Raw genomic sequence first — 25,564 nt, 5'->3', positions numbered from 1 at the left:
ATCCAGGAGATGCTGTGTTTTTTTACTTTTTTAATAATAAATAATAAATAAAATTCTATAAATAATAGAAAAAAAAGATTATCATTCTGGACTTGTCATTTTATTTCTGTGCACTGCGCACATAAATAAATAAAATAAACTGCCGTCTTGTGCAGAATCACTGGTACACTCATCCATCCTCTTCCCGCTATCATCACCTATAATTCATGTAGGAAGCCCGCGGCTGTTAGCTGTGACTCACTGGTTATGCTGTCGGTTAGAGGCATCACTGAGAGCTGTGAATAGATGAATAACCACGTCTCAAACACAGCAGCACATTTACAGATGGATGTTTAGATAGCGGAACAACACGACCAAAGGAGCAAACATCCGTCCCATGAATTTACTGTGACGCTGCGTTTTTTGAGAGATTCTTGATTTGATGAGTTTCCAGCAAAACGTGTTATTTAAAATGTGGATGATTGTTTATTTTTCTCTTCTTGATTTTCATGAACCATTTGAAACCTGCAGCAACATCACTTTTCCAGTGCTGCCTTTGGATGCCTTTCACAAGTATTTAAACCTTTGAACTTAAAAAAAAAAAAAAAAAACTCTGCAGAAAAGGCAATGGGCAACTTGGTGCAAGAAATGTTACACAAAAAAGTAGATTTACAAAATTATTTTTAAAAAGCTCGGGAAAAAAGTCTGGGAAATATTTTCATATGCAAAGTATTGTCAAAATGACCTCATCAGGGGAAAATATTCAAAATGACAAATTCAGAGTCAGAAGCCCAGAATGACACCAAGAAATAATACAAGTCCTGTTTTTCTGCTCTGATGGCTGTGGGATCAAAAATGTCAGTTTGAATGGGTTTCAATGGAGCATTTTTGGACCTGAACAGTCTGAATGTAACTATTTAGTTTCCACAGTGTATTTTAGACTTATTGTAGGAGCTGAGCTGGAAATTTCAAGATAAAACAAAAATACACAATTGTGTCAAAATATATATGCATGCACACAGCCAAAATTATCATAAAATGAAAAATAAAAAGCACGTATAATACAGTATACAGTCACTAAGGGTCTTTTTTAATACTAGTATTGAGTAACTATGTTTAAAAGTCTGGTATTGTGACAACATTGCTCTCACCAGTTGCCGATGAAGCGTGGGTCGCTTTGATCGATGTTGACGACAGTCTTGGGGTCCACGTAAAAGCCGATGAGGACTCCTCCCAGCAGGTAACCAGCTGCCGGACCCAGTGCTCCCATCACGTACATGATGGCTGAAAACAGGAGAGACAAGATAAGCATCATGAACAAAATTAAAGCTGCAAAAATCGAACATCAAAACATCAAAACAAACTGACGGATACATCGTCCCCGCATGTTACGTCCTCTCAAAGCTGCAATCAGTAAAACACTTGCTTTCTTCCACATCCAGCACATACAAAGCAACACTTTTATCCCACTGGAGTCATGCTTCTATCCACATGATCAATGTACTGGCTTTCCTTTTGGCTCTGTTTTGGTCTCCACCAACCCCTAGAAAACCCTCTGCCCTCTGGTAATCAGTAACGTGGTATAAAGGTGGAGGTCTGTGTTGGAGGGAATAAAGAGTTTGCCGTCTTGGTTCAGACTACAGAGCCTGTGTGTTATTATTTGATCATTTTCATGTGATAGTTTAGCAGAGTAGCTGATGTCCCACAGTGCTGCAAAACTAGAGGGGCTGGAGACGGTCCTTTTGCTGCACTATTTAGACGTGCATAAAATGACATCTGTACTGTGTGTGTGTGTGTGTGTGTGTGTGTGTGTCTCCCACACTGACAGCTGAGGAGCAGCAGAGCATAAATAACACCAAGCAAAGATAGCATTGCTTTTTATTTCCTGACTATTTAGGACCAAAGATTGATGGATGGATGGTGGATATAACCTTCAAGATTTCTTTACAAAACGTAAAATTTACCTGCATGTTTTCATTTTGGACCCTGATACAAATAATTCAAAGAAAAGGTTAGAAAAAAATCATTGATTTTCACCTAAATTTCATATTTATTAAGTTATTTAAGACACTTTTTTGCAAAGTCAATTCTGTTTATAAAGCCCATTATCACAAATCACAATTTGCCTCAGAGGGCTTTACAGCATACAACATCCCTCACATCGACTGAGGAAACTCCCCCAAAAAGCTCATCTAGCCAACGCATCTTTCCTCCTGAAGGCACAACTGAGCGCTTCAGATGTTCATTTGCTCCAGCTGCCATCAGACAGTTTTACAGCAGTTAGATCACAGACTCGACTGTATGCATGAGTCGCTTTGAGGGCACATAGATAATTTCACCATATTTACTTAATTTATTTTATTTTTTATTTATTTATCTATACATCTCTTCATTCATTTATTAATTGATTGCAGTGCTTGTCGTTCTTGTGCAGTTTATTTCTTTTGAATAGTTTTCAGCATATATGGATATTTTAATTGCTCTTTTCTGTCTTACTGTAAGCTGCTGGGACAACTGTATTTCTGCATTGGGGATTGAAAAAGGTTTATGTTATCTCTTAAAAAAAACTATAATGATGGGGGTGGTAGAAACCTCAGAAGTGCAATAGATGTTAAAAACAATTTAAATTACAATAGATGTCAAATAATAAATAGGAAAGAGAGGGAGGAACAGAAAGGGGGAGTAGTGTGCATGAGTGTGTGTATGATTTTTTATATATAATAATAGTTTTGTCTGTTTATTTCGTAGGATGAGCTGAAAATAACAGCTGGGCTCCTGCCACTCTGCTGTTGGCTCTGCGTTGCAGTTTTCGTCCACAGAATAAAAGAAGTGATCAGGAAACACGCAGTGATAGGAGAAACAGTCACTAACCAGCAGGTGTGATCACTGATTTTAACGCAGCGTTTCGTCGGGTGTCGTTCTGATCACGTCCATGGACCGTCTGTGTCTCCCCAACATGAACTCGTCTGAGAGGAACTACTGTATGTCAACTTCTGTGCCAAGGTTATTCAATTATCCGAACTCAATGCCCAACTTTAACCCTTATGTAACACCTAAAATCAAACTAATCTAGCTTTGAGAGCGGCGCACAAAAGGCCATGTGTGTGGGTCATGTGTTCAGATCATATGACCGTGTAATAAGGGGCCTGCTTGAGGCTGAGAATAAGATTTCTCCAATTAGAGGGAATTAAAATCTTAAATTCTTTGGCCTGAGTTGAAAGCAGAAACACAAAAATCCGGTGGCGTGACTTTAAAAACTCAAAGCTGGGTCAGGCACCGGACCAGACCGAACGTTATCTAACTGTCAGAGTCCTGGGAACTCTGCGGGAGCGCCGGGTTCATGTCAGAAGCAGTTTCAAAGACGACTCCTGGATTTCTAACTGCCAATTCTGGGCTTTTCAAAATAAAATGAAAACTTGCAGGTGATGCCTCAGCAGCTCTTGTGGCTAACTGGGGGAATTAAATTACAATCTATTATGCTGTTATTTGTGGAAATGCAGCTGTTTTATTGTTGGAAGACCTAGTATATGCTGAATTTATCAAAATCAAGTTAAAATGGTTACTGGTCCTTCCACAAAAATAACTTTTTTGCTGAAACGGTCATTACATCAATATTTTGTCCAAAAAAAAAATAATTCATAATAAATCATAATGGTCATAATGGCATTTGCAAGAATCCACCACATGTGACGAAAAACAACCAATCAAAAAATCAGCAGTTTAGTTTTTATTGCAGCCACCTCACTAGCCGTCATTATTTCCAGTCAAGGGCGTTTATTTGTCAAAATTTGTCCCTAAATCCTGCTACATCTTTTGGCGTCGTAGCAGGAGTTCAGGATTCTCAAAGCCTGGGGAAATGTGAGCGATTATACAAGCGATAACGGAAAGGCAAGCCCCTTATATGTGGGAGCGGCAACGTATGAGGGATTTCTGGGAACTGATCGTCCCCTCTAGTTCTTTATAAAGTATGACATGGACAAAAGCATGATAAATTAATTAAAAAAAAAAAAAATTATCACTATTTCTGCAATTTGCGTCTATGTCTAAACAACAGTCAAAACCCCAAAACTAAGGTGATTGAAAGGTGACCATTTAATCTGATAATTGTTGCTTATTAATATTCTTATTAATATATATTAATATTCTGTCAATTTCCAATAAAGAGAGAATTGTCACAATTTCAGAATCAACATATTTAACTGATAAATCGAAAAATCCATGCAAAAAGTTAAAAATGCACACTCTGAACAGAGGAAAGTCCGCACGCTTCAGCTCCCTTTATAGTTTTATTTTTTAAATTCAGAAACTCACAAACCAGTGACGTTTGGAGATACGTGCTCTTGTTCAGATTGTAAAAACTGTAAAAGGGGGCTGAAGTGTGCAGACCTTCCTCTGTTCAATGTTTGCACCCAAAAAAATATCCATGAAATTCTCTTTAACGTTTGTCATTTTCAAAAGCCCTCTCCGTCAAAACCCCAGCATGAGCTCTGCACGTGCTCGTCTGCAGAGCATCTTCACAGAGCGATTTTCTGACCCTCTCCAGCACTAGACTGCCATTACATCATCTGCCTGGGATAGCCAGAGCCTGGGATGATAAAGCTTCAGGATGGGATTGAGGGCTTGGGCTTTCCAAGGGGACCCAGCGGCATGGCGGATAATCCCTTATCTAGCAGGAGAAGAGGGAAAACCCTCAGCTGGCGGGCTGCCGTGTTACGCAACGTGATGCAGACCATCAGCAGAGGGATAAAAGACGACCAGGCTGCTGGTGGTGAGGCGGGCGACCAGGCACCGCTGCAATACGAGGAGCCGGAAAGAAAGTGAAAAAAACAAAAAACTAGAGTCCAACCGATTCATCCGTCAACTGATATTATTGACCGATGTGAGACTTTCACAGACACATCGAGCATATCGGCATCAGCGAAGACTGATGCTGAACACATGCAGTACTGATGTTTATTTCATTTTTATTTATACTTTATTTTTGTTTGTGTGTAAAGTTCAGTAAGTAAATCTTTCAATAAAAGTTGTTTTATTTAAGAAAGCAGCCTTCTGAGAACCGCAAAATCCGTACCCAAATTCACTTAATCGGTCGCCATATCGGTAATCTGTGAATTTTTCGACTATAAAATCGGTAGCTGTCTCATAATTCCCATATTGGCCGGGCTCTAAAAAAAAGAAAAGAGAATGGAAGTAAGAACCTCTTGATCACATATTTTATACTTTGTAAAAATATGATAAGCTGGAAAGAAAGGGAGAAAAAACACAGGTACGGTGTCGTGAGGCAGTTTAGTGCGTATTAATAAAGACATCGTGATGACGTCGTGCTAGAAGACGATAAGAAGTCTGCATAGAGTGAAATATGTTTTTTAACAGTGTTTTATCGTTTATGTGAGAACAGAAATAGGACATCATGTCCAGACGAGATTTGATTTTGGAAGGACTTTGGCTGCTGTATTTTTTTGTACTCATAAATAAATCTCGTTTAGGTTTTTTTTCCCCACTTGGAATTATTGTTCTGCAAAACATAATTTCTCTGTGGATCTATGTACAAAAGGGTGCTGTCTTTTTTTTTTTTTTTTTTGTCCAAAAAACACTCATGCACATTTGCTCTCTTGTTACCCACAGAAGCTTTTGTGTTTCATTTTAATGAAAATATTTGAGTCTTTTAATCCACATGTATCCTGGAGTTAAACCACGGATGCAGAGGTTGAGTCCAGCCGCTCAATTTTAAATCTTCATACTTTGGGCTTTCTGGTGGAGTGGATGTCTGTAACATCTTTAGAATTGGAAACACAAATGCACAAATTAATAAATGCTAATAAAACATGAAAAGACGCATAGAAAAGATTCACAGTAAAGGGAGAAAGAGAGCGAGGTGAAGGCAGAAAAGAGAAAGCCAGAAATGTAGGAAATGATGATGAAGATGGAGAGCAGGGGAAGCAGAAAGAGACAGAGAGACGGAGGACGTGGACCCGAGCCGGTGTTGAGGCAGCAGACTTTGTGCTGATGGAGAGGAATTAAATTTTCAACCTCGTCTTTCCCGTCCATCACCGCTCTGCATTTCAGCCTCTTTACTGAAAGCATGCCACGATTTTTATTCCTTCACATTATCCAGCAAATCCGCCAACCTACAGAGCGAGGCCTGTTACCGTCCAATCCTCCAGTGTTAGGCCTTTAATGGAAACTTGCACACGCAGTATGTGATCCAGAAATGAAAATATGTGGGTCAAAGAAACTCAAAGAAACCTACTTTATTTTTCTCTTCAGTTCGCCTACAAAGTAAGTTCTGTATTTTCTAACCTGGTCCATATTTTTACACATTTTTGTGTCACAATGAATAATAGAGACAAGTTTTTTTGAAAGTGGTCCACTCTTGAGCGACACGGCAACAAGCTTCTGTTTGTAATAAACTGACTATACCTAAGTATCTCATACAGTTCAAAAGTCCCAAAACTATCACTTAAGCTATGAGGGGAACTGAGAAAATGATTGGCATATTAAGTGAGGATGAAAGTTGCAGCTCTCATAGATTTAAATCCTCGATGGCTTCGATCAGACCGCAGATCCACAGTGACGATTCCAAAACACAAACAGTAAATATAATGTATTGTTTATCATTAAACAATAAACCCTGATTTATCATCCTGTGTGCTGCACACACTCTGCTTTTAAACGTGTTTCCTGTTATACAACAGGTAGATTCAGCCGACCGGTCTGATCTGGTCTGATCTGGTTTAAGACACATACTGAACTGTGCTGTGAGTCATGCTTTACTGGCTGCAACACCGACTTTAGAAGTGAGCAGGTAACACATCAGCCATCTTTCATTCTATACTTTCTGTGCATTAAAGAAAAATGTTGTAATATTGTTTTGGGACCCCGTGCACCGGTCAGTCTCTCGAAGAGACACTCGGACGTCGTTGCTTTGCCTCACTGCCCGTAGAGGTGTTTGGTTACATTGGAAATGCCCAAATGTGCACAGGGATGTAAGTCTTTAAAAAATATAATATTTTCTAAAATGCTACTCATTTTTAAGTGATTGTTATGCTGCTGCAAATATTTATTCGACCATATTCTGACTGGCAGCTCGCAATTCACCAGCTCAACCAGATTTATGTTGCAGGTTGAAGTTGCAAGTGATCCCGGCCTCCATTCGCATCCACATTGATAAATCCAGGCTTTATATGGAAATGACCACATGCTCAGTTTTCCACTGCACGTTTCTTTCATAAATATGAGCCAAAAAGAGCTGTGCATCTGCCTCTCTAAGACCCCAATGACATGAGTGTGGACTTGCTGGGCCAGCGACACGCAACACGACACGGCCGTGAAAAAAAAAAAAAACGGCAGCTGCGAATCAAAGTAAAAGCTACTGAAATAAATAATAAATGTAAGATGTAATTTTGAAATGGCTGCATGGCTTCAGAACCTCAAAGAGACGAATCAACAAGCAAAACGCTTGTAAGCTTTCATGCCATTTAACATAAATAAAGGACATAAATCAGTATTAGAGTTGCCAAGTTTTGTTCGAGGTTGTATTAGATCTCTTTGCTGGTGGACGGATGGATTTATTTGAGACACACAGCCTTTAAAAATGCTACAGAGCGGCAGCTGCATCTTTTGTGTCCCACCCACACGACAGCAGCAGAGGTATGAATGCTGAGAGGAGCCACGTGACCAGACAGACAGACAGACAGACGCAGCTGAGGCCACGCCGGGCCAGGTCGGGCCGTGGCGAGATGTGAGAGGGGAGACACAATGAAAACGTTACAGGCTGACGGACGGCGTTGTCATGGCAACCTGCTGACACAGCACTGTCTCGTTACGACTTCCCAACGGGCTGCCAGCGCCGACATCAGACTCCCTGCCTCCATGAAATCTTTTTTACTTCAGATTAATTTCCTGATCCTCAGTTTGTCTGAGCGCGTCGCTGAACAACATCGCACTGCAGAAACATTAAGAACAGGGACTCACAGGAAACTGATCGTCAAAATCAAAGCCGGAGAGGCAAATCCATATTATGACTTTAGAACTGAAAAAACACTACATCTTCACTTCCCATAATGAAACTTTTATTAGAAAAAATTAGACCATCTCTGCCCAGAAAATGACAAGACCTTCAAACCCTGCAAACATTATTTGTTGCACAGGCTCTCCATTTAAAAAAATAAAGTCCTAAAGCCCCAATAAGGAGTTTTTATAACTAAAGCTCCTCCAGAGTCACAGACAACATCACACAGCTGTTTTCACAGGCCAAACTGCTACGAACCCTAACGAGTATTATGGTCCCTTTTAAATGTGTTTATGCTTGCACCATTCGATTAAATGTTTTTTACATACACATTTAGGCATTTTCCAAATTCAGCCTGACATGTTTACCATTCAGCACTTTCTGACCACTTAGTTCCAGAAACTACGAGCCTGATTAGAAGATAAAATCGCCTTTTCTGTTTTCTTTTTTTGGGTTTCAGTGATAACCTGCAGTGGAGGTGCGAAAAACTGCAGTTCCTCTTATGGCCACTAGAGGCTGGCTCCAAAAAGCCAGTCAATCCCCACAGAGCTCCATGTTAAAATTCCCAGCCTACAGCTGAAGTAAACAAGTTTACATCTATAACTACTTTCAATATTCATGACAGCAGGAGTGGATTTATAATGTTGGTTGTAACTATAAAAAGAAAATACATATCATTCCTGCCAATAGATGCCCCTAAATCCTACACAGCGGACTTTTAAAAAAATCAATAACCGAAACTGTCGCTGACTAATCCATGTCGACTGACTGAGTCATTAAGGTTTTGCCAAACTGATCATATAATAACATTTCAGACTGACGTGCAGAGAGCGAGAATTCAGCAGCATCTACGAGTGGACCAAATGGATTTCTGACCTTAATGGGGGTTTTTTTCGACAAAAATTATACCATTTTGGTAAATGCTTTTATCCAAAGTACCTGGCAACAGCATGAGTGCATACATTATGCTGTTAGAGACACCAGCAGGAGCCGAAGCACCAACTCTGCTTCACATTTCATCGTCTACTCACACCGGCCGATAAAAGCTCTCTGAACTGAACTAAACAGCGCAAAGACGTTTCTTCTCACACTCTCCAAACCGACAACCGCGGCTTGATCAATGTCTGTCAGCACAAACGGTTTCCTGACAAACCAGGAAGCATGATAATAAACACACATCATGACATGTTTAGCTGCTGTGCGGCTCAGAGAGGGAGATTTGATGAAAGGATTTTAATAACATCTAATGCTCTACATCAGGAGAGAAAATGCATCATATAAGATCAGATAACGAAGACTTTATTAATCCCACAGCGGGGAAAAATGCAAAGAAAAAAGGATAAAATATTACAAAAATATAAATTAGATCAAAGAAAAATAAAATGCTAATAAATGAATAAAAATACAAAATGCATATGGTGTAAAGAATATTTACTAATAAAAATATAGAAATACATCCTATAAACATTACTGAACTGTAGATAGTACAGTAGAAAATTGCACAGCATGTTACACAGTCTAAATATAAAAATACAAATACATTCATATATGAATATTTCTGAGAATAGAATAAATATATAATATGTAAATATAACCTGCAATTTAACTGTCATGTTATATCATTATACTGTCAGCTTCAGTTTTCTCATTTTATACGTGTTTTTAGACCTCAGTTTGCAGGTTGTGGGAAAAATCTCAGATGTACCTGACGATCTCTGAACTCCTAAAGGAACTCCTAATGCTGAAATGATTCGTTTGTTTATGGAAAATTGAAGTTTTGATATTTTATGCACTACTAAGTCTTTAACTGAAGTTACAGATGGAGCAAAAATGCTCAAAATTTTATTTCTCTGAACTTAGTTGGGTTTTTGAATGTTTGTCAAAAGTTATTTGAGGACACAGAAATCTGCATTTTAAAAAACATATATAAACTCAGCAGAAAAGGACTAATAATAAAGATAGTTAGTAATTTCAGTATAAAGTTATTCATGTTCTTCAGGCAGATCCTGTTTTGTCACAGTTTCCCGTAATTTAAAATAATGCACAGCACAGCCACAAACACACACACACACACACACACACACATTGCATGACAGCTTTAGAAACTAACCACTGTGATGATGGCCTAGTTTCAATACTCTGAATCACAAACTATATCTAGATTTTGTGTATTAATGTGTGTGTGTGCATCTTTCACAAGTTGGAAAAACAACAAACCACGGCTGTCAGTCGATTCATTTTTAAATTGTGAATAGTTGCCGAATTTCTATAGTTAATTGTGATTAATCACATTTTCAATCAAGTTTAAGTCCATTATTTTGCATTACAAAACAGTTATAAAGTCCATATTAACAAGGTGGAGTGAAAATTTGACCTAACTTTGGTGGGTTATTGGGTTCAGTTATTTTTTTATAGTGAGGGTTTTTGTTTGGATGGCACAAAATAAACAAACAAACAAACAAACAAAAAAAAACACTGGCATCACCTATCAGCCAAAATGGTTTTTATAAACCAGAACTCATAAAAATGTATCTACTGATTTACAGAAGTCTCTTTTGCTGTGTGAGTCTATATGAAAGGGGCTTTTTTGGCCACAGGGCATCACATGACAGATGTAATTCCAGTGTTTAGCATTGGTGGGACGAATATATAACAAAATTAACACTTGACCCAAACAGAAAACAGCTGATAAGGTCACAAGATCAGTGTGAAAGCAAGATTATCAAAAACCACGATTTATCTCTGGAGGACAAAAAGAAGTACAGACAAGAAACGATCTCTTATCCAGAACAGGGGACATAAACATGTTTGGATGGTTGTTTGGTGCTGGCGTTAATATCTTTATAACCTAGAAAACTCACAGGTCTGATGTCATACACCGTGAAGCCAAACACAAACAGGTCCGGTTAAACCCAGTGAGGACCATATTGCATCTCTGAGCCGGCACATTAAAATTTCAAGTGGCTTCACTGCGGCCCGATGCCTCGCATGGGAGCCAAACAGAGCGTCTCTTATTGGGGTTACAAAGCAATACTGTGCTGAATTATTCTAATGGATGTCTGTGACGCCTTTGGGCATGATCTCATATGTAGGCTAATGCAGAGCGAGGCCAAAACGGACCAGAATATTTGGTGTAAATGTGCTGCACCCAAACTGGAAAAGCACAGTGTGGTAAAGCCATAAAACAGGACAAAATCGGGAGCATCTCTGTCTTTGTCAGTGTTGGACCTCACTGATGCTCTTGAATGGGAGCAGACAGGGTCAAACATCTGGTGGACGGTAGCTGCGTTTACACTTTTTCTCAATCTGATTAAAATCAATCAGATGGAAGAATTCAGGTCAGCCTTTTACATGGGATTTCTTCTACTACTGTCTGCTGTTTACATGCACCGACACATGTAATGTATAAAATAAATATATATATACATATTTTAATAACAGATTTATTTATTTTTGGTCATTTGCTTTTTTTGTGAGTATTTTCAGGTAATTTTCTTTTCCACTTTTTTTAAAAATGTTTTTTATGGGCCATGGCTTGTGAAGTTATTTGCTGATTTCTCACCATGTTTTTGAAAAAAAATCAAACCAGTTTGCTAAGGTTTCAAATCACCAGAAAAAAACCCCATCTTTGTCCCAGAGTGGCGTCTCTTGCTCTTATTATTCGAGGCGGGGCCCAAACAGAAAATGATGCATTGTGTTGCCGCTGGGCTGGCCCTGTTCCCAGTGGGCACGGCCATCTGACTTAAGATTCACAAAAAAAAAAACTCAAGTTAAAATCCCCCTCCCAGTTGGCCTTTTTATCTCCACTAGCAGCTGAGATAAACCAGGAGACACCTTTGATCTGACACGGGATTACGAGACAAATTGCACCAATTGATTTTGGTTTGCGTTTAGCGCAGGCTGGTTCCAGGAAAACGCTCCCCTTGCTTCTGTAAACGCTCGATCAATCTGCGTTTTTAAAGTGTCTGCAGAGACACAGCAGTGGGCTGAATGAATGCAGTGGTCATTCCTGATGAATCCACGAAAACAGCTGCAGATTTACTTGAGAGATCATCTGTCTCCGCTCATCTCATGTTCCGCTAACATAATAACCTAAGTAGGCTAAGTAGCATAAGAGGCCAATCTGTGTACAGTCGGCTCTTTGTGCACACTTCATGGTAAATATCAGACACACTGTAGATCTCAACTCCGGCAAAAGAGAGAGGGAGAGAGTCAAATCTGCAAATTAATATTCATTTAATACGCTTTAATATTACCCGCACTCATACGGCTCAGCGCACAAAACGTGCCTTTCAAAATAAAGCTTTAAAGAATAATAAACATTAATATTATTTTCTACTCTCTAGTGGGTAATTTTTTAACCAACATTGGGCCTAATCATAAACATCAAATATCCACTGATTTTCATAATATTAACCGTTTAAATGCCAGGCTTTTGTCATGATGCCACTATGTAAGTAAATGTTAAAGAAAAGAAGAAGAATATCCAATATACTAAACGCTAAGTAGATTTTTTTGCATCAGTATTTTTGTGCACTGTCAAATACTCACACTCATACCGCTTTGCACACAAAATGCGCTTATCAAAAATTTGGCTACAAAAATATTAAATGTTAATATGATTCTCTAATTTCATTGAGTTAATTTTTAAACCAACATAAATTTCAGAATTTTAACCCTTTAAATGCCAGGCTTTTATCATGATTTTAGACTTATTGTAGGAGCTGAGCTGGAAATTCACAGATTAAGAAAATACACAATCTTGCCAAAATGTATGCCATATGCATGAAACACAGCCAAAATTATCAAAAAATTAAGAGTGAAAAGTGTGTAAAATGCACTAAACAGTCCCTTAGGGTTAAAAGAGTGTCACAGTGATTTATTTTTAGTATACTGCAACATTAACTCAGGATTTTTATTGCAAAAAAGAAAAAAAATGTTCCCATAAGACAACAACAGAGTTATTTTAGTTCCAACGATTTTCCTTTAGCCTAAAAAGTTCATTTATGTGCTGTGCTGTCAGAAAACACCAAAATAAATTAATGAGAAAACCGTGGACATTATGAAGTGACAAGAGAAATAGGTCGCAATACAGCAGCCAACTTTGGTATGTAAAACATACTTCCTGCGACTGAATATTTTGGGGAATAATAGCAAGTGCAACTACACTGTTACACAACATCAGAGCAGCAGGACTTTACTGGTTTGCATTCTTCCCCGTTACTGGACTGAACTGTGACGGTGTCCTCATTCCAGTGATCAGAAGCCGTCAGCTGCCACTAAACCAACAGACTACATCAACATGTTTCTGCGGCCAAACAGTATCTGCACCGCTCTGCACCGCTCTGCACCGCTCTGCACCGCTCTGCCGTTGCCGACCACAGAGACCGTTGAGGCCGGGAACAAATGTTTTCATTCAGCAGTCACAAAAGCAACTGGATACCAGAGTTTACTGGTCAAGTGGGTCTCACCAGACAGACACTTTTTGGTAACTTGCCAAAGTGGCTGATTGTGCAGACAAAGTTAAGACCAACAACGACTACAAATCGATTTCAGGGTTAATTCTGAATTAAAATTCTTCAACTGTCCGGCACAGTTTGCTTAACACGATTCAGTGCATGAAATCACAGAGGAAGTAAAAGGTCATTTCCTGTGTCAGCGCTGGAGGCAGGGTTGCAACTTACATTTATTTTAATTATGCTTTTTTCTTTTTATTAATTCTTAACATTAAGTCTAAAAAATAAAATAAAACTGTCATAAATGTCCATTTTCCAAAACCCATGGTGACATATTTAAACTTATTGTTATTCAATATGTGATGTTAAAGGATATAAAAACTGATAATTAACATAAGAAGCCTGAAAACAGCATGTTTTTGCTTTTGCTTGATAAATGACGATTTATTGATTGTCAAAATTTCTGTAATGTTGTGCATTTGCAATCCATCGTTAGTGCCGTTATACTATATGACATCAATACCGCTGTCACACTGAACCCCCACAGAGCACATTCAAACTTTAAAACTTCGTATGGGAAAAAAACAACGAATTTTCTAATATATTGATATAATTCTAAGTCGGGTACAGCCCTGATCACTCTATTGGAAAATTAAAGGGGTCGTTAGTGATTTAGTACTGCACTTCCATGAAGTTGGAAGACAAGAGAGACAGAAACAATAAAAATTGAAGCAGATAAGGCTAAAATATTGTGAATTTTTGTTACTAGTTGTGGAAATGATTTCTGGCACTGGTGCATATTTTCCAGAGCTCTGCAGGTAACCCTGCACCACCGACTGGCTGCTCCACTGATCTGTGGCCAAATACTTAAAGAGCATTTGGCAGGTGGCTGGGATCAATATCACCATTTTAGTTACTTTACCGTTTTAAATCTCACTTTCAAACACTATTACAGATTGACGTGTATATGTGAGTGTGTGCGTATTCAACAATCGCATATGGGTGTGGTGATGTGTCCACATACATTTGGCCATGCAGTGTACTGAATATGTGAATTTTTTGTTAGTTTTTAGTGCAAATTTCTTTTTCGCCTGAGGACCAATAGCCTTGTGCATTTTGAAAATCGAAGCCAAAAAGCATATATATATATATATATATATATATATATATACAGTTGTCGTAGATTTAAGTTGTGTTCCCTGTTTACTACAATTCATGAAGGATGTTCACCTTTTTTGGATTCTCTGTTCACTGTGTAGTTGAGCGAAAGAAACAAAGTTTTCTTGGTCTCAAAGATAACACACAGTGAGTAACTGATATATAAATGGTTATTTTGCAGGTGAAGTGTTCATCGTAACATTAACCAGCTGCTCCACAGATCAAAGCCTCTTTTTTTGCTCGTCTTTAAAAAGAAGAAAAAAGGAGCTCGGACCGGAGCCGAGCCTCTGCAGGACTTTCACTTTTTTCCACCCCGACGACAGGAATGCACATAAGCCCTCCCCCTCGTCCCTCCGCCGCCCCGACTCTCTTTCATAACCCAGCTCTCATTTGTTGGTTTAATTAGGCTTCACCTTGTTTGAGTCCACTGGGGCGAGAACTTCTGGGGAAGCAAGTGGGCAAAGGGAGGGGGGCAGCTGGAGGGTCACACCGGTGATTTGCCCATAAAACTATCTGGGGCAAGACTCTGACGTGTAGACCACGGCGGGGGCAAAGACTGGGACTACAGGAGCTCAGTTGGCTCACACTTCCTAATGGTGAATGTATGTGCAGTCACACACTTTAGCTCTTTTTACACAGAGATCACACTACAGCTGCTACCGAGTCTCTTTATGCCGCCTTTACGTTTTAAACACAACCAAACGACGGCGGCATCATAGCGCTCCAGTGTGTGATTTTAGACAGCAAACCGGCATCGTGGAAACAAAAGAGGTGTGATGTTTAACACAACACCTTCAGGCTCCAGTGTGACTAGCTCCAGGGACCTCATTGTTTCCCCAATTTGCGAACATTTTTGGCCGCTGTTCATGAGTTAACCACTAACTGCTGCTTTTTAAATCTCCCGCGGTGGGTCCCACGCACAAATTTTCAAGGATTACAGGACATTTCCAGGATTGACAATTCTAAGATTTTAGGACATTTCTTGGATTAGAGGAAATTTCTAGAATTTTAGGATGTGTCTACAATATTAGGCCATTTCTCTGACTTTTCTTGTGGACGCAAGTAAATTTTCTGTAAAAACTGGCTTTTAAGTCTCATCTCATCTTATCAAATTTTATTCTATTTTGGCACCAGTACCGAACAAAAAACAAACAATAGCCAACTCTAATGATGAATATATTCAGGTGCTGCATCACGTTGGATCTGAATTTCAGCTAATTCTTTAACAAAAACAACAAAAGTCACTGCTGTCCAAACACCTGCCGATTTTGATCCAAACCGACCCCTGCAGGCCTGATGTCACTGATTGTTTCATATTTGAACCAGACGCCGATGACTACCCTGTGACATCATCTGCTGCAGAGGTTGGCTGTTTGAAGGTGGCTTGGGTTTGAGCGCTTACACGCCGACACACACACACACACACACACACACACACTCTTACCTAAATACAGCGAGGCGTTCTCCTTCTTCACGTTGTCATCCAGGTAGGTGGGTCCCAGCGTGTAGATCGGCGTGGACCCCATGCCGACCAGGATCTGCGCAATGACGAACAGCGCCACATACAGGTTGTGCTCGTTGCCCTCCTGGTCTCTGGGACAGGAAGTGATGTCGACGCGGTCCCTGCCGCTGGCGTTGCTGTTCATGCACAGGCCCTCGTTGGCCGAGGATGAGTTGACCTCCTGGATTTGGTACGCCGGGGAGATGAAGTGAGGTAAGGAGAAGAGTGCGGCGCCCACGGCGATGAAAACGCCACCTACCGCCAGCCAGCGAGGCCTCTGGCCCCGCCCACCAAAGTAGCTGATGAAGACGACCACCAGGAGGCTCCCTATGTCGAAACAGCTGACGAGGAGGCCGGACTCGGAGCTCCTCAGGCTGTACCTCTTCTCGATGGTGGTGATGACGCTGCTGAGGTAGCCCGACACCATGAGCGACTGGATGAACGTCAGGTAGCACATGCAGAACAGGAAGCAGCGAGAGTCCTGCAAAATAACGCTCAGGTACTTCCGACTGGGCAGGTGAATCCGATTCAGCCTGGAAGCAAAAATTCCCGGCGGCTTCCTTCTCGCCATGTTTTTACTCCTGCGGATCTCCGTGTTCTCCATGTACGAGCTCGGCCTGTTCAGCGCCGACTTCCCCGGCTTAGGCAGGTAGTTCGTTCTTGTCGGGGACTCGGCCTGAAACGACTCGGTCTTGGCCGGGAGCTGGATGAACTCGGCGCTCTCCTCCGCCGTTATGGACACAGAACTAGCCAGTAAGGTCTCCTCTTGAGGCGCCTCTTCATTTAAAACAGGCAAACTTTTAGATTTGAAGTCCGTGCCCGGCTCCTCCAGCTCGCTGGAAAACCCGTCCTCCTTCTGAAGGGACTCGGACAACTCGGCTTCCTCGTGGTCAGCCATAATTTCCAGTCTTTAGAGGTTGGAAGAACAAACAGCCCCGGTTCCCAGCCGAAATCCACAGTTCAGGGGCTGCTGCCCATCACATTTATTATTAATGAGTACATCTACTCCCACAAACACTGTCTGGCACACAAAGAGGCCCCAAAAAAAGCAACAATGTCAACCAAAGAGTAGACTCACAGCTTATCTGCAGTGCAGGCTGGACAGCCTCTGTTTATCTTCTCTTGCACACTTGTGCCACCATCTAATCCGGAGGTGGAGACCGCTCAGGCCTCCGCCGCTCGACCAGCGGAGCTCCACGGCTCCCTGCAGATGCACAACATTTCCACTTGATGGCTTCTCTCAGCAGGACGCTGCTGCTCCGCGGCAGCCTGGGATGAAATGAACTTGCAGAGCATGCGCCGCATCCCTGACACCCCTGCCAGTGAAGATCACAGTTACAATGTCACTTCTTTTTGTACATTAAATAATGGTCCCCCCGCCCCCCCCACCACCCTTTCTCCTTTCTAACTCCTCCTCCCCAAGTCAAGGGCATCACCCCCCCCTCCCGATGTTATCACCGCACCAGCTGTCCTCCCAGCGGGTTGTCATTTAGAGATTATATTTCTGTCAATCCCTGAAAATTTTGTCTTAAAAAAATAAAATTCAGCAAAAAAAGCGAGGAGTCCTCGAGGAAAACAAGCATATGACGAGAGAGGTCCGAGGAGTGAGGCGACGGGCTGCTCGGATAATAACGCGGCTCAGAAACACCGCAGTGTTGAGCTGCTCGCAGCCGCTGTTTTGAAAACACTGCGTCAATGTGCACAACTACCGGCACGCACACCGGAACAGCCCACTTCAAAATAAAAGCGTAAAAATAAATCATGAGTAATCTAATAATGCTGAAACATAAAAGCCATAAGCACCTTTTGAAGAAAAAACCCCAAATAATAGCAAAAAGGACAATAGATACCCTAAAAAAAAAGCTGAGAAAAAAACAAACAAAAAGAATTTAAAGAGTCAGGGAATTACCTTAAAAAGGGCTTAAATATTTTTAAATATTAATATACTATAATTATAGATATATAATTGTTATTATTAACAACAACAACAGCAACAACAACAATAATAATAAATGTAGTTATTTGGCCGTTTTCCCTAGCTTTTTCAAAAATAATTTAATAATTTCAAAAATTTATTGCAATTTACTGAACTTTTTTAATTTCCTTTTTTACACCTCATATTTTCTAAAGAAATCAAGCCAAAGTTTGATTAACATTGTGGAAAATACATTTTCTTTTGAGCTGAATCACCTCATGTGTAGTACCTTGAGTACTTTAAATAAATATAAACCTGGTAGCCTACTAGGATAATAAAATCAATTGTTTATTTTTATTTTTTGGTATATTCAATATTTTGCTGCAATTATAACTGATTAAAGTGAGATTAAAAAAATGCAAACTTTAACCAATTAGACAAAACATATGCTGACTAAGTTTTTCCTTCATTTACATTTGCAAACCATAATAAATTGCAAATTTAAACATTAGAAATCGCAATAATATTGTATTATGACCCAGGTATCTTCACAATATCATAAAAAGGGGGCCTCTGGAGATTTCCACCTCTAAAGTGGGGGACCAGTGACTCTGCACAGCGTCGAATGAATGCAACCAAAAGAGAAAAATAAAGTGCCACCGAAACCCATTAATAATTTATGAAATTAAAAGTATTTTCCGTGTAGCTTAATGTAACCTACAGTTTTTTTTATCAAACTTTTACAATTTGCCGAGTCAGGGAAGTCTACTGATAAATTCGGCCTACGTTTATACCTGTCAGCGTTTAGATTTACATCAATTAAAAGGCTTAAACCAAGCGACTGCCTACGTTGGTAGCTAACGTTAGCAAGGCAGAGCAAGCTAGGAAACGCATACATTTATCAATGTTTGATTAACTGTTACGGTAAATGCATGAATAATACGCCCCGAATTTACCAGTACACAAAGATACATTCAAAACAATGTGCTATTTTATGCTATATGACGTGTAAATAGTAACAGTTTTGCAAAATATCTGTCACTAACCTTTTGAAATGGAGTTCGGCGGTTAGTCTAATTTAACGTTCGTCCATTCAAGGTTTTATTTTGAAAAGTACAACCAGAAGTCCTTCCAGCGTTCCCGTTAGCCGCACAGCTAGCAGCTAACCCGCAGAGGAACCGACCAACAACAATGGCGACACCGCGCTTCACTAACCGGACACTCTGAGGCGACGACACGGGCCTTTAAATGTCCATGTCCGAGTCACAACACCCGCTCCGAGAGGACAGGCGGTCACATTCAGACAAAAAAACACGTTCATGTTACAAATCTCACCTACAATACATCTCCGCTCAGAGACACCGGAAGCACTTCACATTAAAAGCATAACGTCTGTCACTCAAGGAGAGATGCCGGAAGTAGCCGCTTTTAATTTATGCATGGGGATTTTATTTTATAAGAAGTACATATATCTGTGTGTGTGTGTGTGTGTGTGTGTGTGTGTGTGTGTGTTTGTGTGTGTGTAAAAACATTACAAAAACTTTTAAAGGAATATATAAAGAAAAAAAAAAAGAAAACAAACATTTAAATAAAAACATTTCTCCAAAACTTAAGCAAACAAAACATAACTTTAAAAAAAATCAAAAAGAGTTTTTGAAAATCACGATCAAATTTGAAAGGAAAAATAAAAGGAGCTGGGCATTAAAACTGACAGAATAAAGCAGCTCCACATTACAAATCAGTGTTTATTCAACATCGCTAAACATCCTAGTGATGGAAGGTTGTCCACCACATGCTACTATGTGCTCACCATTTTTTCCTCCTTTTTTTACCTATAATTTAAGATCCTGGTGTTCAGGAGTTTTTTTTTTTTACCAGGAGCTGAATCATCCACAGAGGTATTTTCTCCACCACCAAACAGACCTCATAGAAATGCTGAGTAAAGCAGTTTTTATGTTATAAATCAGTGTTTTTCTTATGGAGTTTGGCATGTTGCTAACTACAGTGGCTGATGCAAAAATACAAATCACGCAGTCTAGAGCAAGTCTTTGGTTTGTCCTCTCTGCATTACTGTAGTCCCACATGGCAGCACAACTTAGTGATCTCCTTAAACATGGACCCACTCCCTATGTATATATATTTTCTAAAATGAAAACACAATTATTCACATTTTCAGGTAATTATACAGCAAAGAAAAGAGTTATTATATTCCATTTATTCCAAAATATCCCCCTTGATCCTACACTCTGGACATTTCAGCTGTCAACAGTTCTTCAAAAAAGCATCGATATGCAAACATCCTTCTGACACATGACTCCAATCATTTCAGGAGCTGGAAGAACAAACAAACATTATTAAAAAATACATTACAAAAACTTTTAAAACACGTAAATATTTTTATTCTATTAAAATGAGTGCATACAGAAAACACAATGGTTAGTGAGTGAAATATGCCAAACTACCATTCAAAAAGTACTAATTTAATTTTACTTTTTTTTTTTAAAGAGAATCTCCTCTGACTTACAGATGTTTGATATTGCTGACCGTGATGTATGACATGATAAAAAGGTTTCTATTCAGTAGGCGGATTCAGTTAAGGTGCTCCAACCTCCCTGGTTATAAGAGTGAAGGTGCCCTCTAGTGTTGTGCATCAGTTCTCACATTTCACCTGTTAACCTGCTGTTATGTTGATTTAATTTAATTCAATTCAGTTTAATTTAATTTAATTTAATTTAATTTGTAAATCTATTTAAAATATGTAAAAAAGACAGGGAGAAATGTACATACAAGCAAGTGGATAGATGAAAAAAATATATTTACAGACAACGCAAAACATCAAGAAAAAGAAATATTTCAGTCATCTAACCAAAAAGTTGTTAAAAAACCTCATTGACCTCAACACAAGGGAGGTGCTGAAATACTGATTCATGTCTGGGTTTTAGGACTCCTTGGATTCTCTATAAGACTTTTCAAGAATCAAAACATAGAATTTAATCCACTGTCCCTTCAAAAAGAAAAAAGAAAAAAGTTTGTAAAAAAATCCTCTTTTTTGACCAAGTGCACAAAGAAAAATTTGGATGCTAGAAGCAATTTTATTTTTATTTCTTCTGCTCCAAACATGAACCCTGAACTTTGTGGTGTTTCAGGAGGAAAGTTATCCTCTCATATCAGTGTTGTATTTTCTCCATCAGCTCTGTAAAATAACCTGAAATGAAGACTGAGAAAATACTTTGGTTGTGATTGTTTATTCATTATGTAAATCTTCAGTTTATTCACAAATCCAGTCAGCAAAGTCTGTTCAGTAACTCTTTCATGATTCAATTAATCCATATAATCAGTTTGTGAATGAATAATTGATAAGGAATGATCTACTGATTGATTTGAATCACGATAATTATCGATTTATAATGACCCACAGGTCTTACCAAACAGATAAAGGTAGATGTAGATACAGATTTCTTTACGTATTTACAAGCAGAAAGAGTGAAATATCCATAATAAATCAGGTCTGGTGTTTTCTCTCTTCAGACTCATGCAGTGGAAGAGAAACAACAATATACAGATTATCTAAGACTAAAAACTAGAGCCCAGTTAAATTGACATTATTTTCATGCAGAGAAATGTCCGATCAGGGAAATAACCATCATGAGCAGTGAGGGCCTCCATGGCTGAACAGACGCAGGAAGGAGCGCCACCGAAAGAAACTCAAACATTTACACCAAAACTCAGGAGAAGATGTCAAAGTGACGACTATAATTTCTGACTGACAGCTGATCTGTGCAGTGAAAAGACGCCCGAACAATCAGCCCTCAGCAGCAAATATGGAGACAAAATGAGCTTTGATGATATATTGATAACATAACACAGGAGATGCCACACGCCCCGCTTTCACCGAAGAACTAGTGGTTACACAACCTGCATTCACAGTCAGCTCACGTTAACGTTAAATTATCCTTAGCTTTGGTTTACAATTAAAGAGAAGTGTGGAGACTTCGGCTTTTCAGCCCTTAAACCTCCTTCAGCTGACTCCAACAAGCAAAAGCTTAACCAGTGAACACCCTGGTCTTTCTCCTCCTTTTGTTTTGAGGACTTAGGATTTAAATGTCATCAGTAAGACCTTTTAAAATTAAAACAGGATTTAAAACACTGTTCCATAAATGACCTCTGACCTCTGTCTATTTGAGTTTGCAGAACTCAGCGCGAAAAGAATAATGGAACTCAGCACAGAGTCCAGCGTGGAGCGGCTGAGTGAACGTGGTCTGGACTCTGTGGAGGAGAGTCATGGTTTCAGAGACGCTGTAGAAGGACAGAATACCTGCTCTGTGATCCAGGTACACTCCTAATCTGGAGGACTGAGGACCACTCAAATCAGTTTCAACATTGTTGTACCAAAATGTATAACTATAATTTCGATAAGAATATAATGCCCATGATTTGTCATTTCGTCCAAATGTGCAATCATCTGATCTCCCTTCTCTCTTGATGTCCTTGTATGCGACAGCTAAATAAATGTCTTCTCCATACCACTCCACCTCCCAGTAACAACGTCCAGTCAGACTCTCGCTGCTCAGGACCTGCCAACAGTCAGTGAATCTGTCCGGATGACTCGGATAAGACTGTTCAGCAATTGTTACTTCTCTGTTCCCCTCGGATAATAAAAGCATGCTGTGTGCTGTGTGAGGATCCAGCGTGATTTCACATGAATGTTTTAAGAACTCAGCTCTGGTCTTGGGCTCTGGTTGAGACAGTAAAACATCCACTTCAGTCACTGCCAGTGAGACATTTGTCCATGTCTCCTTCAGAACGTCCTGTAGTTTATCTCTGGCTTCTGACACAGCTGCTGTCATCTCCTCAAAGTACCTCAGAGGACGGATGTTGATGCTGGATGACTGTGTGGACTCGCTGAGTGCTGACAGTGAGGTGTAGCTGCGTAGAAACTGGGTGTGATGGTCTGTGTGTGAGAGCTGCTCCAGCTCAGCGTCTCTCCTCTGCAGCTCGCTGATCTCCTGCTGCAGCTCCTCCTCGAGCTCTCTGACCCGACTCACTTCAGTTTGCTGCTGCGATCTGAGCTGCTGCTTCACGTCGGAGCGGCTTTTCTCCAGGAGACGGATCAGCTGGGTGAAGATCCTCTCGCTGTCCTCCACTGCTTTATCAGCGGAGCCGTTGATGTCCTCCACCTCCTGCTGCAGCAGCTTCACGTCTTTCTGTCTGTCCTGGATTCTCTGCTGGATGTTTAGTCGACTCCCCTCGAGCTCTCTCTGTTTCTCGTCTCTCTCTGCTGCAGCTGACACTGTGTCGTGGCCTTTATGTTGGTCCACGGAGCAGAGATAACAGATACACTGCTGATCGGTGCGGCAGAACATCTTCATCACCTCATCGTGACGAGAGCAGATGTTGTCCTGCAGCTTCTCGGAGGGCTCCACCAGCTGGTGTTTTCTTAAAGGCAGGTGAATCATAATGAGGTTGTAGGTGCTGCTTACAAAAGGAGACCAGACACTGCAGACAGGACTTGTCAGCTTTCAGTTTTCTCCCAGTGCAGACATCACAGGCCACATCTTCATCTCCAGCGTAGCAGAGATCAGCAGGAGCAGCTTCAGTCTTCTTCAGCTGCTCCACCAAAGCTGCTAACATGGTGTTTTTCAGCAGGACGGGCCTCGGGGTGAAGCTCTGCCGACACTGAGGGCAGCTGTAGATCCTCTTCTCGTCCTCTTCATCCCAGAAACCTTTAATACAGTTCATGCAGTAGCTGTGTCCACAGGGAGTCGCCACCGGATCCTTCAGTAGATCCAGACAGATCGAACAAGAGAAGGTTTCTCGGTCCAGCTGAACTCCTTTCTGCGCCATTTCACCTCAAGGCAGTGACTGTGTGAGTTTTGAGCTCTGATGTAAACAACATGCAGTGAATGAGCCTGTCAGCCTTTTCAAATCACCTCATGTTGGTTACACCACCCATCTTCAGACTGCAGATCTGAAGGGGAGGGAACAAAAGAGAGTGGAGCTCGCTGTGTGTGAGAGCAGGAAGAGGAGGGAGGGCTCATCGAACTCTGACTCACTCCAGGAAGAGGAGCGCTCTGACAGACACGGTGTTAACAAAAGAGCTCGCTTCTCATGTAGAAACACTGATCACCTCGACTTTTAGGATGTAAATTAAAACCCGGGACTTTATGGACAAAATTTGAGAGAAATATGTCCTTTCAGGTGCATTGAAAAGTCTGGGATCGTTAAGCCTTTGATACATTTGCAAATTATCTTTATACCTTTCAAAAACATGTTAAGAGGGAAATGAGCAATGAAAAGAAATAACCCCAAAATAATTAAGAAATTAGTCAAAAGTGCCAGAAAATTACCTGAAGGTTATTTTTTAGAATGGGAAAATAACAAGGGAATCATCTAAAAAAGTGCATGAAAATATGATTTTGTGACATGATTTTAAATATGTAATAATATATTTTTTACCTAGATGTTATCCATTTTCCCAGCCATTTTCCCCAGCTAACTCTCAAGTATTTAATAAAAAGTACAAGAATATCACAAAGTAAAAAAAAAAAAAAAAAAAAAAAAAATCGAGGACATGACCTGGAAAATGTGCTTCAAATATAATAATGTAACATAACTGTAAATATGTATTTGTAATTATAAATTTACAAAGAAAGAAGAAATACAAAGAAGAAATGACCCAAGCATTATCAAGAAGTTAGTAAAAAGCACAAGAAAACTTCCCGAAGATAAGAAAAGATAAGAAAAAACAACAAGGAAATGACCTGGAAAAAGTGCTTAAAAATATTATAATTTTGTAACAAAATTCTTTTTTGTTAAAAGCATTTTTTTTTTTTATTTCTTCTGCTCCAAACATGAACCCTGAACTTTGTGGTGTTTCAGGAAGAAAGTTATCCTCTCATATCAGTGTTGTATTTTCTCCATCAGCTCTGTTTAATAACCCCAAATTAAGACTGAAAAAATACTTTGGTTGTGATTGTTTATTCATTATGTAAATCTTCAGTTTATTCACAAATCCAGTCAGCAAAGTCTGTTCAGTAACTCTTTAATTATTCAGTTCATCCATACAATCAGATTGTTTAACGAATAATTGATAAGAAATGATCTTCTGACTGATTAGAATCACAATAATTATCGATTTATAATAACCCACAAACAGATAAAGGTAGATGTAGATACAGATTTCTTTACGTATTTACAAGCAGAAGAGTGAAATATCCATAATAAATCAGGTCTGGTGTTTTCTCTCTTCAGACTCATGCAGTGGAAGAGAAACAACAATATACAGATTATCTAAGATTAAAAACTAGAGCCCAGTTAAATTGACATTATTTTCATGCAGAGAAATGTCAGATCAGGGAAATAATCATCATGAGCAGTGAGGGCCTCCACGGCTGAACAGACGCAGGAAGGAGCGCCACCGAAAGAAACTCAAACATTTACACCAAAACTCAGGAGAAGATGTCAAAGTGACGACTATAGTTTCTGACTGACAGCTGATCTGAGCAGTGAAAAGACGTCCGAACAATCAGCCCTCAAGACAAAAT

At 39.8% G+C, this 25,564-nt stretch overlaps 2 protein-coding genes across 5 annotated transcripts in view; both read right to left on the bottom strand.

Moving 5' to 3' along the window:
- Positions 1-17,407, bottom strand: part of LOC121950930 (solute carrier organic anion transporter family member 5A1-like) — a 55,175-nt gene extending 37,768 nt beyond the window's left edge. For all 4 annotated transcript variants that reach the window (XR_006106365.1, XR_006106364.1, XM_042497063.1 and 1 more), the window contains exons 1-2: positions 16,049-17,407; positions 1,131-1,263 (exon numbers count right to left, since the gene is read on the bottom strand). Coding sequence is in view for 2 of the 4 variants with exons in the window: in XM_042497063.1 (XP_042352997.1) it covers positions 1,131-1,263; positions 16,049-17,003 (1,088 nt within the window). In the remaining 2 variants the exon portion in view is untranslated. The remainder of the gene's footprint in view (positions 1-1,130; positions 1,264-16,048) is intronic.
- Positions 17,408-22,195: 4,788 nt separating this feature from the next.
- Positions 22,196-23,865, bottom strand: LOC121951024 (tripartite motif-containing protein 16-like). The gene is given in 2 exon segments (XM_042497189.1): positions 22,196-23,455; positions 23,457-23,865. Coding segments are annotated over 2 exon segments (1,668 nt in total). The 5' UTR covers position 23,865.
- Positions 23,866-25,564: the final 1,699 nt, after the last annotated feature.

The sequence above is a fragment of the Plectropomus leopardus genome, chromosome 12, assembly GCF_008729295.1.
Source record: "Plectropomus leopardus isolate mb chromosome 12, YSFRI_Pleo_2.0, whole genome shotgun sequence".
Taxonomy (NCBI): domain Eukaryota; kingdom Metazoa; phylum Chordata; class Actinopteri; order Perciformes; family Serranidae; genus Plectropomus; species Plectropomus leopardus.
Note: the sequence above shows the minus strand (reverse complement) of the source record. Positions and strands in the feature narration are given on the sequence as shown.